Source organism: Oncorhynchus mykiss, chromosome 10 (genome assembly GCF_057628025.1).
Source record: "Oncorhynchus mykiss isolate SJ-2025 chromosome 10, ASM5762802v1, whole genome shotgun sequence".
Lineage (NCBI taxonomy): Eukaryota > Metazoa > Chordata > Actinopteri > Salmoniformes > Salmonidae > Oncorhynchus > Oncorhynchus mykiss.
This window is the reverse complement of record NC_143031.1, coordinates 72,751,216-72,767,554: the sequence shown is the minus strand read 5'-3', so window position 1 is coordinate 72,767,554 and position 16,339 is coordinate 72,751,216. Positions and strand designations below refer to the sequence as shown.

General features: G+C 43.3%; 1 protein-coding gene across 1 annotated transcript in view; it reads left to right on the top strand.

Annotated features, from left to right (window-relative positions):
• The first annotated feature begins 5,966 nt into the window (after nucleotides 1-5,966).
• LOC110533207 (max dimerization protein 4) overlaps nucleotides 5,967-16,339 on the top strand; it is a 43,971-nt gene continuing 33,598 nt past the window's right edge. Inside the window, exons 1-3 of the mRNA XM_090187836.1 lie at nucleotides 5,967-6,386; nucleotides 7,042-7,141; nucleotides 12,519-12,548. Of these exons, the coding sequence (XP_090043962.1) occupies nucleotides 6,323-6,386; nucleotides 7,042-7,141; nucleotides 12,519-12,548 (194 nt within the window). The 5' untranslated portion in view covers nucleotides 5,967-6,322. The remainder of the gene's footprint in view (nucleotides 6,387-7,041; nucleotides 7,142-12,518; nucleotides 12,549-16,339) is intronic.

Here is a 16,339-nt window from a genome sequence, read left to right as displayed (position 1 = left end):
GACAAATCTCATAACGAAGAATTAAAACACTTTTTTTCGGCTAAATGTTACACCACAATGGTAGCATTACACACAATGTTATACACAAGGTTTCCTCAAAACACGTATTATTTGAAGCACATTCTATTTAGCTGTATGTACTGTAGGCCTTAGTCAGATTGGCCACAATACAGAAAAACTAACTTTAGTCTCAGCAGGCTGTAACGATCTGGGTGTCGTGGGTGCGGAGTCAGGCGCAGGAAACAGAGAGTTCAAGGTAGTGCTCTTTAATGCACACACGGCGAACATAAGCCACCCCACGAAACACTGGGCGCTCACAAAAAACAAATGCTCCAAACACGGGGACTAAAATAGTCCAGCAAAAACCCATGAACAGGAACAAACACGTTCGACTCAAACATAGACACATGTTACACAAACAATCCCGCACAAAGAAACAGGCGGGCCGGCTGACTAATAAAGCCCAACTAATCACCACAATGCATAACAGGTGTAACCCAGAAACAGACAAGGAGGGGGAGGAAAGAATCAGTGGCAGCTAGTAGGCCGGTGACGACGACCGCCGAGCCCCGCCTGAACGTGAAGGGGAGCCACCTTCGGTAGGAGCCGTGAGACAGGCTATGTCAATAACGGCTGTATTTGGTGTTGATCGCGGTAATTCTTTGAACTAACTCTAGAAATCATGTTCCTGACACGTGCTCATTGTGTGGGGTCACCATTGCAAACCAAAATGTAACAGACAAGTAACACTGATATCCACAGTACAGAATACAGCTGGAGAGGCACTTTACAGAACCAGATGTTACTGTAGCTTACTCAGCAAGTTAATATTGCAGTCTGATTCCTTAGGGATGCGTTCCAAATGGCAGCATATTACCTCTGTAGTGCGCTACTTTTGACCAGATCCCATAGGGCTACCCATAGGGCTCTGGCTAAAAGTAGTGCACTAAATAGGGAATCGGGTGCCATTTCGGATGCACGGGACTATGCATGTAGCATCACACCTCATTTGGCACCACTGCCCATGACAAAAAGGTATAACCTATTTAGCTTTTCTCAAATCATGACTGTTGAAGTGAAAGTTCGGATTTTAGCATTGAAGCCCTTCGTCTCCTTCCCCAGAGTCTGATGAACTTGTGGATATTGTATTTCAGCATAAGCTCGCAACCACTGTCTCTCTGCGTCCAGTATGAAGGTAGAGGTAGTTTCTAGAACCAGTGCTAACTAGTGTTAGCAAAGATTGGAAGTATTTGGGTGCAGCTAGCAGTCTTTGTGCTAACCTAGGTAGCATTGGTTCTTCGAAGCTACCTCTAACTTCCTTGGAAATTAAATAAAGGGCTTCATTGCCAAAGTCCCAAGCTATCACTTAAACCTCTTATGTATCTATGATTGAGGCCATGTATAATACGCTTATCACATTTATCTTTAGCCAGCATGGAAAATACTGGGTTCAATCAATAGGGCTTGAAGAGGCCAATAATTTCACCTGGAACTCCAAGCAAGGTCAAGCCCTTCGTAATCTCTGTGACTGATAAAGGACGCACACACCACATACACACTGATAACAGACGCAGACCTACAGAGCTCAGCTCAGTTCAGTGGAGCAGCAGCTCAGTGAGTGAAGTCAGTACTGCATCGTGGGACCTCCTACAATGATTTAAAAATGTGCACCCATTGCATAAATCTATCATTTCCACATAAATCGGCCTAACGAGGATGTGATGATCGTCCGGACAGAGGAAGTGTGGACGTAATAGAAGGTTTTTAGGCCGGCCTGCCTGGAAATGCAGTTGTAACAGTTGCCGTTGTGAAACAGACTCCAGCCTGGTCCCAGATCAGCTTGTGCTGTACAAATTGTTTGGCATGGCAATGACCATAGGAGTTGGCTACACAGCACAAACAGATCTGTGACCAGGCTACTATACGTGTGTTCCGGCTATTACTACTACCATCTGCAATGATGGAACCAACTGCAGTATGTGGTATTGAAACTATGAGTGGGTGGAGACAGTTGGGAGTGACATTATCAACTCAAATATCACACTGCATCATAAATGAGACTCGTCTTAGTTTCAAGTTTCAAGTTGTATTACTTTCAGGTTCCTTGTCGACAATGCAACAACAATAAGAAATAACAACAGATAAGAATATGAACATAAAGTAAATGGCTCAGTAGAATAGAAGAAACATTTTAGCATAAGTATAAAACAGGAAGGCACAATTAATTGTCCAATATTTACAAGTGTATTGGGGATGGGGGCCAGGGTATAAATTGAGCAGTATAATAAGAGTCTGGTAGCAGCAGTTGTGATGTGTGTCTAACATGAATGTATACTGTGTGTGTGTGTGTGTGTGTGTGTGTTTGTGTGTGTGTTTGTGTGTGTGTGTGTGTGTGTGTGTGTGTGTGTGTGTGTGTGTGTGTGTGTGTGTGTGTGTGTGTGTGTGAGTGTGTGTGTGTGTGTGTGTGTGTGTGTGTGTGTGTGTGTGCGCGTGCGTGCGTGTGTGTGTGTGTGCGTGTGTGTGTGTCTGTGTGGGTGTGCTAAAGTGAGGAGAATCAGAGCAGGTGTTCAGCAGACTGATAACTTGTAGATAGAAACTGTCTCTGAGCCTGTTGGTATCAGACCTTATACTCCAATACCATGTACCCGAAGGTAGGGGAGAGAACAGCTCGTGGCTGGGGTGTGTGGGGTCCTTGATGATGCTGGCCTTCCTCAGGCACCGTTTTGAGTAGATGTCCTGGATGGGTGAGAGCATGGTCCCTGGGATGTACTGGGGCGTCTTCACCACCCGCTGGAGGGCCTTGCAGTCGTGGATGGAGCAATTTCCCGTACCAGGCCGTGTTGCAACCGGCCAGGATGCTCTCGATGGTGCAGTGGTAGTATGTGGAGAGGACCCGGAGAGACATGCAGAATTTCTTCAGCCACCTTAGGAAGTAGAGATGCTGTTAGCGCCTTCTTGACAAGAGTGGTGTTGGTGGTCCAGGACAAGTTCTCGGTGATGTGGACGCCGAGGAACTTAAAACTCGTGACTCTCTCTACTGCAGTCCCGTTGATGTGGATCGGGGCATGTTCACTACTCTGCTTCCTGAAGTCAACAATCAACGTGTTTGTCTTGCTGACGTTGAGGGAGAGGTTGTTGTCATGACACCACAATGCCAGTTCACTTATCTCCTTCCTAAAGGCTGACTCGTCGCAGTTGGTTATCAGGCCTACAACCGTGGTGTCATCAGCAAACTTGATGAGGGAGTTGGTATGGTGCAAAGCCACACAGTCGTGGCTGAACAGGAAATAGCACACAGAAACACCACCTGCCTTTGGGTTAACACACACCAACCTACCAGTGTTTATATAGGCCTATAATATATCAATTGAAATATGAACATATATAATAAATGGTTTCATTAACACACACACACACACACACACACACACACACACACACACACACACACACACACACACACACATACACACACACACACACACACACACACACACACACACACACACACACACACACACACACACACAAACACACACACACACACACACACACACACACAGGAACAATGGAGAATTGGCTTGCTAATAATAGCGGTAGAAACATTCACAGAGGCAGAAGTGTACGTCAACAAACAAGTATCAGGAAACAATAAAAAAAAAGGCATGCATATGAATTGAGCTAAACAAAGGGTAGGCCCCTAGGGACCACTGTTCTTGGTATTAAGTCCCCTGGATTCTGTGGCAACTCAAGGTGATTCATTTATATGGTTTCTATATTGTCTTTGATCTGTTTGGTAAAAGAGTGGTATTCAGTGATATTCTCAATATTCACTTAAACCATCAGTGTTATTAGATACTGAAACACACAAACACACACACACACCCAACTACAGCACATCTGGGGAATGATTCAAAATCCTGACAAACAGTCCTGTAGCTCAAAAATTATCACTAAACTAGTTTATGTTGATCCCTACATGTTGCATCAGTCCAGTCTCACCCGTCTGTTGACATGAACTGTACACAGAGAGAGTCAGCCTACGTATGGAGTGATTGTGCATGCAGACATTTCTCCGATGTTTCAAACACAGCCAATGCTTTCTAGGTCACTACAAGCATCTGGCAATAACTGTCATCATCTTTGTTTTTATCACTATCTTCCTGAGACCCTATATTACTTCTTCTCAGTACATCGCCCGGCTACACCTAAAGACTGAGCATTTTGGTAAGCTTTTAGATCAGGTTTATAACGCTGATTGCTTATCTTTACATTTATCCTCGTCGATAATGTTGTCACGTCATAATGTCTCTGCCACTTCGTTATCTCGGGTGTGTGTTCCTTTTGTGTGGTCTTATAGTAAGTGTGTGGGTGAGGTTGGTTGACTTTGGTTGCCAGCTGTAGCCTGGTAAAACCACCCTGAGCCAAAACCACCCTGTCACCAGTGAGTGGAGCATTCAGTCTGGTCTAACCAGGCCAAGCCAACTGGGCCATGTTTTACAGTCATCTGAAGACAAACTGACATATTGCCTATCATAAGGCTAGTGAGCTGAAAAATAATTAAGTGCAATTACAATAAAACAGAATAAAAGTTTACAAGATTACTATTAGAACACACAGGGCAATGTTTTACTGACATAACTAGATTGGTATGTGATATAGCCTGGTAATAATCATAAACATCACTTTATAACCAATTACTGTAAAAGGTTTATAGTAACAGTGAGGTAAGTTATGTTTCACAGTATGGCCTGGTTCTATGATGGTAACAGCATAGCAGTGTGTTGTTGCCTTGAGGGACGGCAGCACAGCTAGGCCCACACCCTGTGACCCTGCGGAGAGTGTGACCTCATCACCATAACAGACTACGGCAATGTGGAGAGGAAGCTATGGGCTTGTTGTGTGTATTTTTATTTTAACGTCTTGTTTTGCACCATTTTGGAGAAAAATGTACTCTACCTTAAAAAATATTAAATATTGTGTGTCCACAACAGAATTATATAACGACATTTAGCCAAATTATATTTACCCAAATACTTGTTCAATATCTTTCTTCTACAATATCCACACAACCACCACCAACGCACATTTTCTGTTGATCTACCCTTCATGACACTTAAAGGCAAACACTGAGAAATGTCACCTGGAGAGTCATTTTGACACTCACTGACTGACATTGAGGGCTATTTCCATAAAATGTTGCAGTTGAGGGAAATACTGGGGAAATTAGCCATGGAAATGTGCAGACAGCTTGGTGAATACCCCCGGCACTGTGGCATGCAGGCTCTCTCCTGAAGAAGGCTTTGCAATACATTGTTCTTAATAATGGTCATCTATCTCATTCTAAAATGGTTCATTTTATCAACATGTATCTTTCAAAAAGATAATGACATACACAAGTCTTTGCATTTCATAATAATCCTGCCCCTTATCCCCCCTCTCGCTCTCTCTCTCTCTCTCTCCAACAGCATCCTGTGGTTGCCAAATGCTATTTTAAAAAATCCTTCAAGATGTTTTCTTTTACTTGAATCATATGTAACTGCTGGATATTTAGCATGATAATACACTTTAAAGTGTAAGTATACCATTTTAAAAGTGAAAGTATCATATTTTATTAAAGTGAAAGTATCGTATTTTTTTAGACAATGTTATGACAACATAATAGCAGTTTCCTCTATTCTACACCAGAGCTGAAACTTTTCTGAAACAAGTTGTCTAATTGAAGCAGTTGGCTCAACAAACACCAACGTGACTTCCTACACGATTCAAGATAGACTTTTTGACGAAGAGCAAACCACACTGGCAACCCAGACAACAGCCAAGTTCAATGTTCAAGAGGAAGGAAAAAGACACGCCCAAAATAACCCCTCTGCCAATCAAAAGCCAGTTATCTAGATATCAGACCAATGAACGATTACGGGGCTGGGTCACACGCGTTGTTGCTAGGGTATAGCTTCTACCTTGTTACTATCACTGTCAAGCCAATCACAAGGCAATTCGCAATGTATCAACATGCTCCTGGTATACCCGTCACTGAGCTTCCCTATTGGCCAAGGCACGTATTCAGGGACCGCCTATGTGGATGTTATTATTTTCTAATTGGCCAGAACAGCCGTCCTTTACTTCGCATGTTTTTAGTTAGGTGCAGTTGATATGAATCTGGCTGGGAGTCCCAAAGACTCAGAACTGAACATAGACGTTCATATCGACCTAACACAGTTTTAGTTTTTATTTCATTTTTGTCTCATATTATTTTTTTTATACATTAGCTGTATATTTGTGTATATAGATATTATTTTATATTTTTATACAAGTCAACAAGATGGAACTTAATTCTCTTTTAATTCTCCTGGAGGCTGCAGAATACTTGGAAAGAAGAGACAGAGGTATTTCCCTGACAGAATGTCAGATGGCTTTGACTGGGTTAATGACCGTATTTAATGTTAGGAAAATTAAAACCGTCTCTATTCTATCTTATGTGAAGTTGTGGACGTGCACTGCCATAGCGCAGCTATGATGTCACTTTATGAGCAATGAACATACTGTGCTGGTGCGGTGATGTTATTGCAGACCGACCGACCTAGATATAACTTGCATATTAACAAACTAGTCAACACGTTAGGAAAAGTCTTGAGATATAATCCTATTTGCATGTGTAGTTTTGCATTAGTATGATCAGGCAATGCTTATAACCTGTTTTATCTGATGGCTATAGCCTTGTTTAAAATTGGTTAGGGACAAGTTCAAGATACAGTTTCTTATCAAGATACATTATGTATATCATGTTTATTATAAATGGGTATGTAGATAAACTCAATATTAGATTGTCCTGAATCTTGTGTTTTGCTCCAGCATTGTCAACGAGTTTATCTACGTAACCATAACCACTTTTATCAAATAACATGTTTGGCTTAGGCTACGTCATATATGGCATTGACAGTTCTATTATGTGATCGTCAGTTTATATCCCTTGTTACGTTTAATTTATTAGCCTACATGTGTAGAAATTAACCCTGTTGTTTTTGTTTACTTTGTCAATAGAAGCAGAACATGGTTACGCGTCTGTTTTACCGTACAATAGCGACTTTTCCCGAAAGAAAACGAAAGCTTCACCAATTTCAAGAAAAACTCAGAACAATAGGTAAATATACACCTTTTTCTATCGATATAGCAATAGTTCAATCGATCTGTTTGTGTTTATTCGTCATTCATACAAACGCCATTTTTCTTTTCACTGTTTAGATGTCGTATAAACACTGCCACGCGTACAGCATCACTTTTGGTGCTCACTTTCTTTTTCAACACCCATGCTTCATTCTGACATTCACCCCCTTTCCCCCAATGCATTCACGCATTGATTTGAACATGCACACTTCTGCTGCATTTGCAACGTTTTGGAACTTGTGTTATGTCACTCCCTCCCATGACCCATATGACACCGAGCGCGCGTCGTCATCTCGGTAACAGTACACGGCGTTCTGACATAGATAACAGAAAAATAATGTTAAATGTATCGATTCTCCTGTCGTGCTGAGGCTGCTTTGTACGGCTGTGCTTCAGGAGCATTTAACAATGTGGCAATTGCAAAAAAAGATTACACCACATTTAAGAAATGTTTGTTGTTGTTACTGCGCTAAATTTACCGGCCATTCTAGTTTTTTATTGGTTGGTTTGCATATCATATGATAGGTCCTGCGCAGTGCCCTCAAAACTTTTTTTAGAAGCAGTCTCACGATTTGATAATTATTTTTTTCTTCGTAAGTTCAGCAAGTTATTTTAATTTCCTCCATCAACATATGAGACGTCATATGACCCGCCCTCACCAAAGAGGCTCATTTTATAAACCGTATGTTGTGGGAGATATATAGGATCTGTCAGTGGCCTATATTGTCAAGTCTTGTGGTGCAGTCACAGTGTGTTTTCTTGGAGCAAAACAGTGGGGATGTGGCACACTCAGGTGGGTGTGGTGGCCAACTCAACTTAGCTCACACAGATGTCCACATAACACAGTGCCCCACAGACACAGCCTTAGCAGACCCTGCCCCTGCCTGGGCGGAGGGCTCAGTTTACAGCTGGTCTGGCTGCAGCCTGAGTTTCTCTCCCCTTTCTGGTACCAGTTTATTGCTCTGCACACTACAGATATTCTTTCTGGTACCAGTTCATTGCTCTGCACACTACAGCTATTCTTTCTGGTAGCAGTTCATGGCTCTGCAGACTACAGCTATTATTTCTGGTACCAGTTCATTGCTCTGCACACTACAGCTATTCTTTCTGGTACCAGTTCATTGCTCTGCAGACTACAGCTATTCTTTCTGGTACCAGTTCATGGCTCTGCAGACTACAGCAAGTCGTCAGTACAACCCCATTTCTGCATTCAAATCAGTGGAAGTTAGTTGACACATGATAACATGGTTTTCCATCATTTTATTTAGCAGCCCTCCGTACATTTTTACATTGAATGTATTAATATTGCAGTGTAATGTTATGCCTTTTGCCCGACACGAGACAGAGGCAAATCGGTGTCATAGAAAGGAGAACGTTCGGGTGAGTTTCCCTGTTTACTTTGAAGACCGAGGTTACATCGGGACACAAACACTAAATGCAACGGCAACACGGGCGTACATGCACACAATTATAAGATTCCATCCTTGAACATGTGCGTCCTCAAAAACAACCAACGGATGCATACAGCTCCTCATTTTGTTTTCACTGCATTGCTACCAAACGAGCACATCCCAGGCCTTCATATAATATGCACTTATAACCAAGCGACTGTTTTCATCCATCCCCAAAATGGCGGCTGATGTCGGCCTTATTTACACACCGGTCCTGTCCCGACTCTAGTGATGATTTGTCAATCTTATACTGACAGTTTATATGACATTCAAAGTCATGTGTCTGTTGTTGTTGTATGAGGCAAGTCTGGTGTTGGACTGTGCCTCCCTGCCGGGCCTCTTTGGGCCGCTTTCACCCGCGCCTCGCTTAAGGAAACCATGGAGTGTCGCCTCGTGCTTTGCCTGTCCCCAATTTGCACATGTTTCAAATTTGAATAGGACTACTTCCTTATACAGGAGATAAAGCATATCCTCTCCCGTGGCGTCGGATGGGGAAAAGGGCTTGTCAGCAGCGTCTGTAGGCTGAGCCCCTCCCCCATCCACTGAGCATGGCCAGTGAGAGGCCTAGGGGCAGCACACATAACACAGTGTTATGTGCAGATGGGTATCATCATTAGGCACCAAATGGAAGAAAACTGACTAAAACCAGGAGAGACTACCTGGACTTGTCCAGTCAAAAAGGCAAGTTCATTGCAAAATGTTTTTCAAGCGTTTTCGGTTGTGTGTCCTAGTGAACACCACCCTGGATACTATGACGATGGGTGACGGCGCACACAGGACAGGCTAGCATCAGCTCAAGCGTCTCATGCAGTGAGCTGTGGGGCAGTGGGGCCTACGCAGATTCAGGTCATCTTCCCGCTCCCATCCCTGCACATCTGTGGGAACCACGGCTGAAGTCGACAGTACAAGGGCACTTAAGAGGGATTGGCTGAAAAGAGTGGCGGACTCGACGGCAGGGGTCTTTGTGTTCGTGTCTTGGCTTGTTATTCCCTTGGCATCCTAGATGGTAGTTTCAGGGTATTATTGGGACAAGAACCAAGGGGTTTGTTTATAAAGATGAACTCCAGTGCTCTCATTCATTTCCATTGGCGGGTCGTCCTAATAGCCTTCCAAGCTCCCGGGCCTGAAATAGTATGCTGCAGTGTCGACACTGTAATGGAAAAGGAAAACTGTCAATTATACGGTAATTTGGGGTATCATCAACAGGAAAATACTTTAAAACATTTTACTGCAGCATACTGTACGTTATGGTGCATTGTGGGAAAATATTGTGGGCGGGGAAGTAATTGCTGTATTTGGAATGGCACTGTAAAACCTTTTGACCACTCGTGGGTGGCAGGTAGCCTGGTGGTTAGAGCATTGGGCCAGTGGCAGAAAGGTCGTTTTAATATCCGAGCTGAAAAGGGGGAAAATATGTCGATGTGCCCTTGAGCAAGGCACTTAACCCTCATTTTCTCCACGTACTATGGCTGACTCTGTAAAACAACACATTTCACTGCACCTATCCGGTGCATCTGCCAAAAAATATATGGTATGATGTTGTTGTTTCTGGCCCATAAACATATTTTAAGGCGTGTGTCATTACACAGTACTTGCTTTGATACCATATTTAAATGACTGTAGGTGCACTGTAATATGAAAGACAGAATTTGACTTAAGCTACTGTCAAATTTACAGTAACCCCTTTACAGTGTAGGACTGTTGACATACACATACTGCTGTCCAGTCTAGTGTGTGTGTGTGTGTGTTGTGTGTTGTGTGTTGTGTGTTTGTGTGTGTGTGTGTGTGTGTGTGTGCGTTTCTCCCTCTCACCATGGACCATTTTTTGTCCTCCGTTGAGAGCTTTCTGACAGATTTCATACACACACACATCGAGGGAAGAGGATTTAGTTTTCCACACGATGACGAATGCAGAGCTTTGTACAAAAAAATAAAATAAAATAATATATATATCTATGAGATAAACAGAAATGGAGGTGTGGGGGAAAGGGGAGCGAGTGAAGGCCTTCTTCTTCTTAGTATTTAGCCTTCTTTCTGAATTTCCATTGCATTGTCCCAGAATGCACTGCGACAAGAGATTGTTAACCTTCAAGCTTATGTAAAATAAATGCATGGCTGTATGCCTTATCTAATACCGGGAAATTTGTTTCACCATTTGTTACACAAGAGTACTACAGCTCTCCCATCTATTTTTGCATCCTTGCAGTGTTTGTTTGAGCGGCTGTTTTTACCTGACTGGCCCTCCTGGCCCTGCCTGGCTGTTTTTACCTGACTGGCCCTCCTGGCCCTGCCTGGCGGTTTAGTCTAAGAGCACTTTGACGAGCTGAGTTGCAGTCAGACAAAAAAGAGGGAATCTCTCTCTCTCTCTCTCTCTCTCGCTCTCTTTCTCTCCCCTCTCCTCTCTCTCTCTCTCTCTCTCTCTCTCTCTCTCTCTTTCTCTCTCTCTCACACACACACACACACACATTTTCCAAGCATCAGCCTCTTGAATCTCTCCAAGCCTGATTAGGCCTGCAGAGACGCTGTGTGTTATTTCCAACAAATACTAGATGAACATGCAGAAATAAACATGAAATTCCCACGGGTCTGTAGCTAGGTTAGCTTATAAGACCTTTTACACAATCAAGGACTCTATGGCCCTGTTACAATATCCACACTAGCATGCTACTTAGAATGAAGCAATGCATGTGGCCTGCAATTTCAGTAGAGTATGTAAGTAACATTGGAACGTATCCTACGTGTTCAAAGCTGCAGAGCCACCCATATAACAGCAGAGGAAGGACAACTGGGAAAGGGCTCGGGCCGAACAACATCCTCTTTATACCGCATGTTATGTAGGTCACACACTTCTTCTACCCTTTACGTCTCCATTTCATCTGTCCATCCGCTTACCAAACCGTTTACTAATATCAAGACGTTCTCTCTCTGTCTGTCTCCTGACCTTCACCATGGGTCATGTTCATTTATGTACCAAAACGGAAGAAAACACACTGAAACCGGAAAACTCTCCCTCAGAAGCGCTCGTTTTCATATCCCATCGAAAAATGTTTTCAAGCATTTTCCCAAATGAACACAACCCAAGTGCGCATTCCCATCCTGCACCCTGGTCATGAGACGGTGTGTATTAATGACAGTGTCCAGAGTGTTACTACAGAGTGTAATTACCTAGTGTTACTACAGAGTGTTACTACAGAGTGTACCTACAGAGTGTAACTACAGAGTGTAACTACAGAGTGTTACTACAGAGTGTAACTACAGAGTGTTACTACAGAGTGTTACTACAGAGTGTAACTACAGAGTGTTGCTACAGAGTAACTACAGAGTGTAACTACAGAGTGTAAATACAAGAGTGTAACTACAGAGTAACTACAGAGTGTAACTACAGAGTAACTACAGAGTAACTACAGAGTGTAACTACAGAGTGTTACTACAGAGTAACTACAGAGTGTTACTACAGAGTGTTACTACAGAGTGTTACTACAGAGTGTAACTACAGAGTGTTACTACAGAGTAACTACAGAGTAACTACAGAGTGTAACTACAGAGTAACTACAGAGTGTAACTACAGAGTAACTACAGAGTAACTACAGAGTGTAACTACAGAGTAACTACAGAGTAACTACAGAGTGTAACTACAGAGTGTTACTACAGAGTGTTACTACAGAGTAACTACAGAGTGTAACTACAGTGTAACTACAGATTGTTACTACAGAATGTTACTACAGTGTAACTACAGAGTGTTACTACAGAGTGTAACTACAGAGTAACTATAGAGTGTTACTACAGAGTGTAACTACAGAGTAACTACAAAGTGTAACTACAGAGTAACTACAGAGTAACTACAGAGTGTAACTATCAGTTCCTAAGGTACTCATCCATGTCTCTGTTTATTTGCCCTTTCAGATCGTCACACAACGAGCTGGAGAAACACAGGTAAGATGACAGACAACACTGTGCTATATAGCCTGGTCCCAGATCAGTTCATAGCCTATTCCTATAGGTCTAATAGACTCAGCGCTAGCCTGATCCCAGATCAATCAATCACATTTATTTATAAAGCCCTTTTTACATCCGCAGATGTCACAAAGTGCTTATACAGAAACACAGCCAAAATCCTGAAAACAGCAAGCAATGGAGATGTAGAAGCATGGTGGCTAGGAAAAACTCCCTAGAAAGTAAGGAACCTAGGAAGAAACCTAGAGAGGAACCAGGCTCTGAGGGGTGGCCAGTTCTCTTCAGTTTATAGCCAAGTTCTATAGGTCATTTAGACTCTGCTATACAACACAAACAGATCTGAGAGCAGGCTTCAACCTTCCCCACCCTCCTTCCTCCCCCTCTGTCTCTCTTGTTCATTTCCCTGGATGAACTGTATGTCTCTCGTGCAGACAGTCCCATGGTTTGCTTGGAAGGACTCCCTGTTCCCTAATAAACAAGAGGTGATGGGGTGAGGACTGTTGGTAAATGTCAGATGTATTCTTGTGGAGCTGAAGTTTAAAAAGCACATAGTGGACTGAAAATATCAAAATGTCCGGCCACTTGTTGGCGCAGTCCCCTCCCTTCACCTCTCTCGCTCCACCACCTCGGATAAAAGATAAAAGCGCATCAACGATGAGGAGCCTTGGGCAGACGGATAATAATCAGATTTCCAAGGCAACCTCAACCTAGACTTTGTGTTAGATTTGTCTGTCCCTCCGTGTCTGTTCATAGGGAGAAACTTGTTACCATGTATGGCAGGGGAATCCTGCCATTAATGTGATAATCCAGTGGCGGGTGGTGAAAGGAGGGGAAGGAGGCCTCGCCTGTCATGTCTCTCAGCTAGGCCTGTTGAGTCGCCCACTCACGTCCCAGAATGCATTGCACCTTTCTATCTATCTCTCTCTCTCTCTCGCTCTCCCTCCCTCTCTGTCTAATACGTATTTCTTCCCCCATTCCCTATGGTTCACTCTTTCTCTCTCTTTCACACACACACACACACACACACACACACACACACACACACACACACACACACACACACACACACACACACACACTGGAGCCTGCATGGTACAACAAAGTGTCATATTGCAAAGTGAGGGATGTAGAGGGATGTTTGAGGAGAGTAGATGAAAGAAAGTATAGTGTGTTTTTGGACCTTGTTTTTTGTCTTCTCCGACCCAGCTGATTTAGTAGTGTGGTGTTTCTTCTGTTCGATATAGAAAACAGACTGACTGACTGCTGCCTGGGCTTAGGATAGGACCAATAGAAAACAGACTGACTGACTGCTGCCTGGGCTTAGGATAGGACCAATAGAAAACAGACTGACTGACTGCTGCCTGGGCTTAGGATAGGACCAATAGAAAACATGACTAATGTGAGCGAGTAATAATTGACCTCTGCCGACAGCTCAGTGAAAAACATGTAAAGACATATTCCTCTCTCTAACACAGAGAGAGAGAGAGAGAGAGAGAGAGAGAGAGAGAGAGAGAGAGAGAGCTGAACCTGAGTATAGGTCTCTTGTTGTTGAGATATTACTGGAGAAAAAGAGGGAGCTGAACCTGAGTATAGGTCTCTTGTTGTTGAGATATTACTGCATGGTTGTATCCAGTGGGGTTGGGTTACTAAAATAGTTGCAGTCAGTTTCACATGCTGAAATGATAGTTGCAGTCAGTTTCACATGCTGAAATGATAGTTGCAGTCAGTTTCACATGCTGAAATGATAGTTGCAGTCAGTTTCACGTGCTGAAATGATAGTTGCAGTCAGTTTCACATGCTGAAATGATAGTTGCAGTCAGTTTCACATGCTGAAATGATAGTTGCAGTCAGTTTCACGTGCTGAAATGATAGTTGCAGTCAGTTTCACATGCTGAAATGATAGTTGCAGTCAGTTTCACATGCTGAAATGATGATAGTTGCAGTCAGTTTCACATGCTGAAATGATAGTTGCAGTCAGTTTCACATGCTGAAATGATAGTTGCAGTCAGTTTCACATGCTGAAATGATAGTTGCAGTCAGTTTCACATGCTGAAATGATAGTTGCAGTCAGTTTCACATGCTGAAATGATAGTTGCAGTCAGTTTCACATGCTGAAATGATAGTTGCAGTCAGTTTCACATGCTGAAATGATAGTTGCAGTCAGTTTCACATGCTGAAATGATAGTTGCAGTCAGTTTCACATGCTGAAATGATAGTTGCAGTCAGTTTCACGTGCTGAAATGATAGTTGCAGTCAGTTTCATGTGCTGAAATGATAGTTGCAGTCAGTTTCACGCGCTGAAATGATAGTTGCAGTCAGTTTCACATGCTGAAATGATAGTTGCAGTCAGTTTCACATGCTGAAATGATAGTTGCAGTCAGTTTCACGTGCTGAAATGATAGTTGCAGTCAGTTTCACGTGCTGAAATGATAGTTGCAGTCAGTTTCACGTGCTGAAATGATAGTTGCAGTCAGTTTCACGTGCTGAAATGATAGTTGCAGTCAGTTTCACATGCTGAAATGATAGTTGCAGTCAGTTTCACATGCTGAAATGATAGTTGCAGTCAGTTTCACATGCTGAAATGTGTGAGTGCTGGTAAGCTCTTCCATAATCACTGTACTCATTTCCCTTACGATCAAATGTGGCCACGAGTTTCTGAAAAGTTGTCTTTTTTTTGTTTTGCTGAAGTGACGAACTTCCAGGTTTATGAATGCAACCTTCAATGTCACTGATGCAATAGATTAGAACAGGAGGTTGAGTGGTTAAAGAATGGTCATTTAGGTACTTCCACTTGAAATGCACACTGCAGCTGTCTTTTCTCTAAGTGAGGGTTTTAAAACCTGTGTAGCAGACTGCCAACATGGTTTAGTTGTAGAAACGGTAAGGAAGGGAGGCAGTGCAGGGTTCACAATGACAGGTGTCTGTAGATAGAAGGTCCTCTTGGGTGAAGGGGTTAACAATGACAGGTGTCTGTAGATAGAAGGTCCTCTTGGGTGAAGGGGTTAACAATGACAGGTGTCTGTAGATAGAAGGTCCTCTTGGGTGAAGGGGTTCACAATGACAGGTGTCTGTAGATAGAAGGTCCTCTTGGGTGAAGGGGTTCACAATGACAGGTGTCTGTAGATAGAAGGTCCTCTTGGGTGAAGGGGTTCACAATGACAGGTGTCTGTAGATAGAAGGTCCTCTTGGGTGAAGGGGTTCACAATGACAGGTGTCTGTAGATAGAAGGTCCTCTTGGGTGAAGGGGTTCACAATGACAGGTGTCTGTAGATAGAAGGTCCTCTTGGGTGAAGGGGTTCACAATGACAGGTGTCTGTAGATAGAAGGTCCTCTTGGGTGAAGGGGTTCACAATGACAGGTGTCTGTAGATAGAAGGTCCTCTTGGGTGAAGGGGTTCACAATGACAGGTGTCTGTAGATAGAAGGTCCTCTTGGGTGAAGGGGTTCATTGGGCTTAAAAACAAAAAGGAGAACTACAGCACTCTTTAAATAATTCAAATGCCAACTAAAAGTTGTGGTGCCTTTCGACCTCACTTGTCACAACGAGACAGTTGCCATAGAGAAGAAGAAGTGAACTCAGGGTCATAAAGGGGCGCCGCTGTTTTCTTTTGTAGCGGGTCGCTGACCGCTGTTGACTAACTACCGTCCTGCAACGCTGTGGCAGCGCTGTGGCACCGTGTCCCACAGGGGGAAGGCATCGGGGACAGCGTCGAGACAACGTTGAAATGTCGTCTGTCGCCGTCCCAAAGCCTCAACTCTGGCTCACTCAAC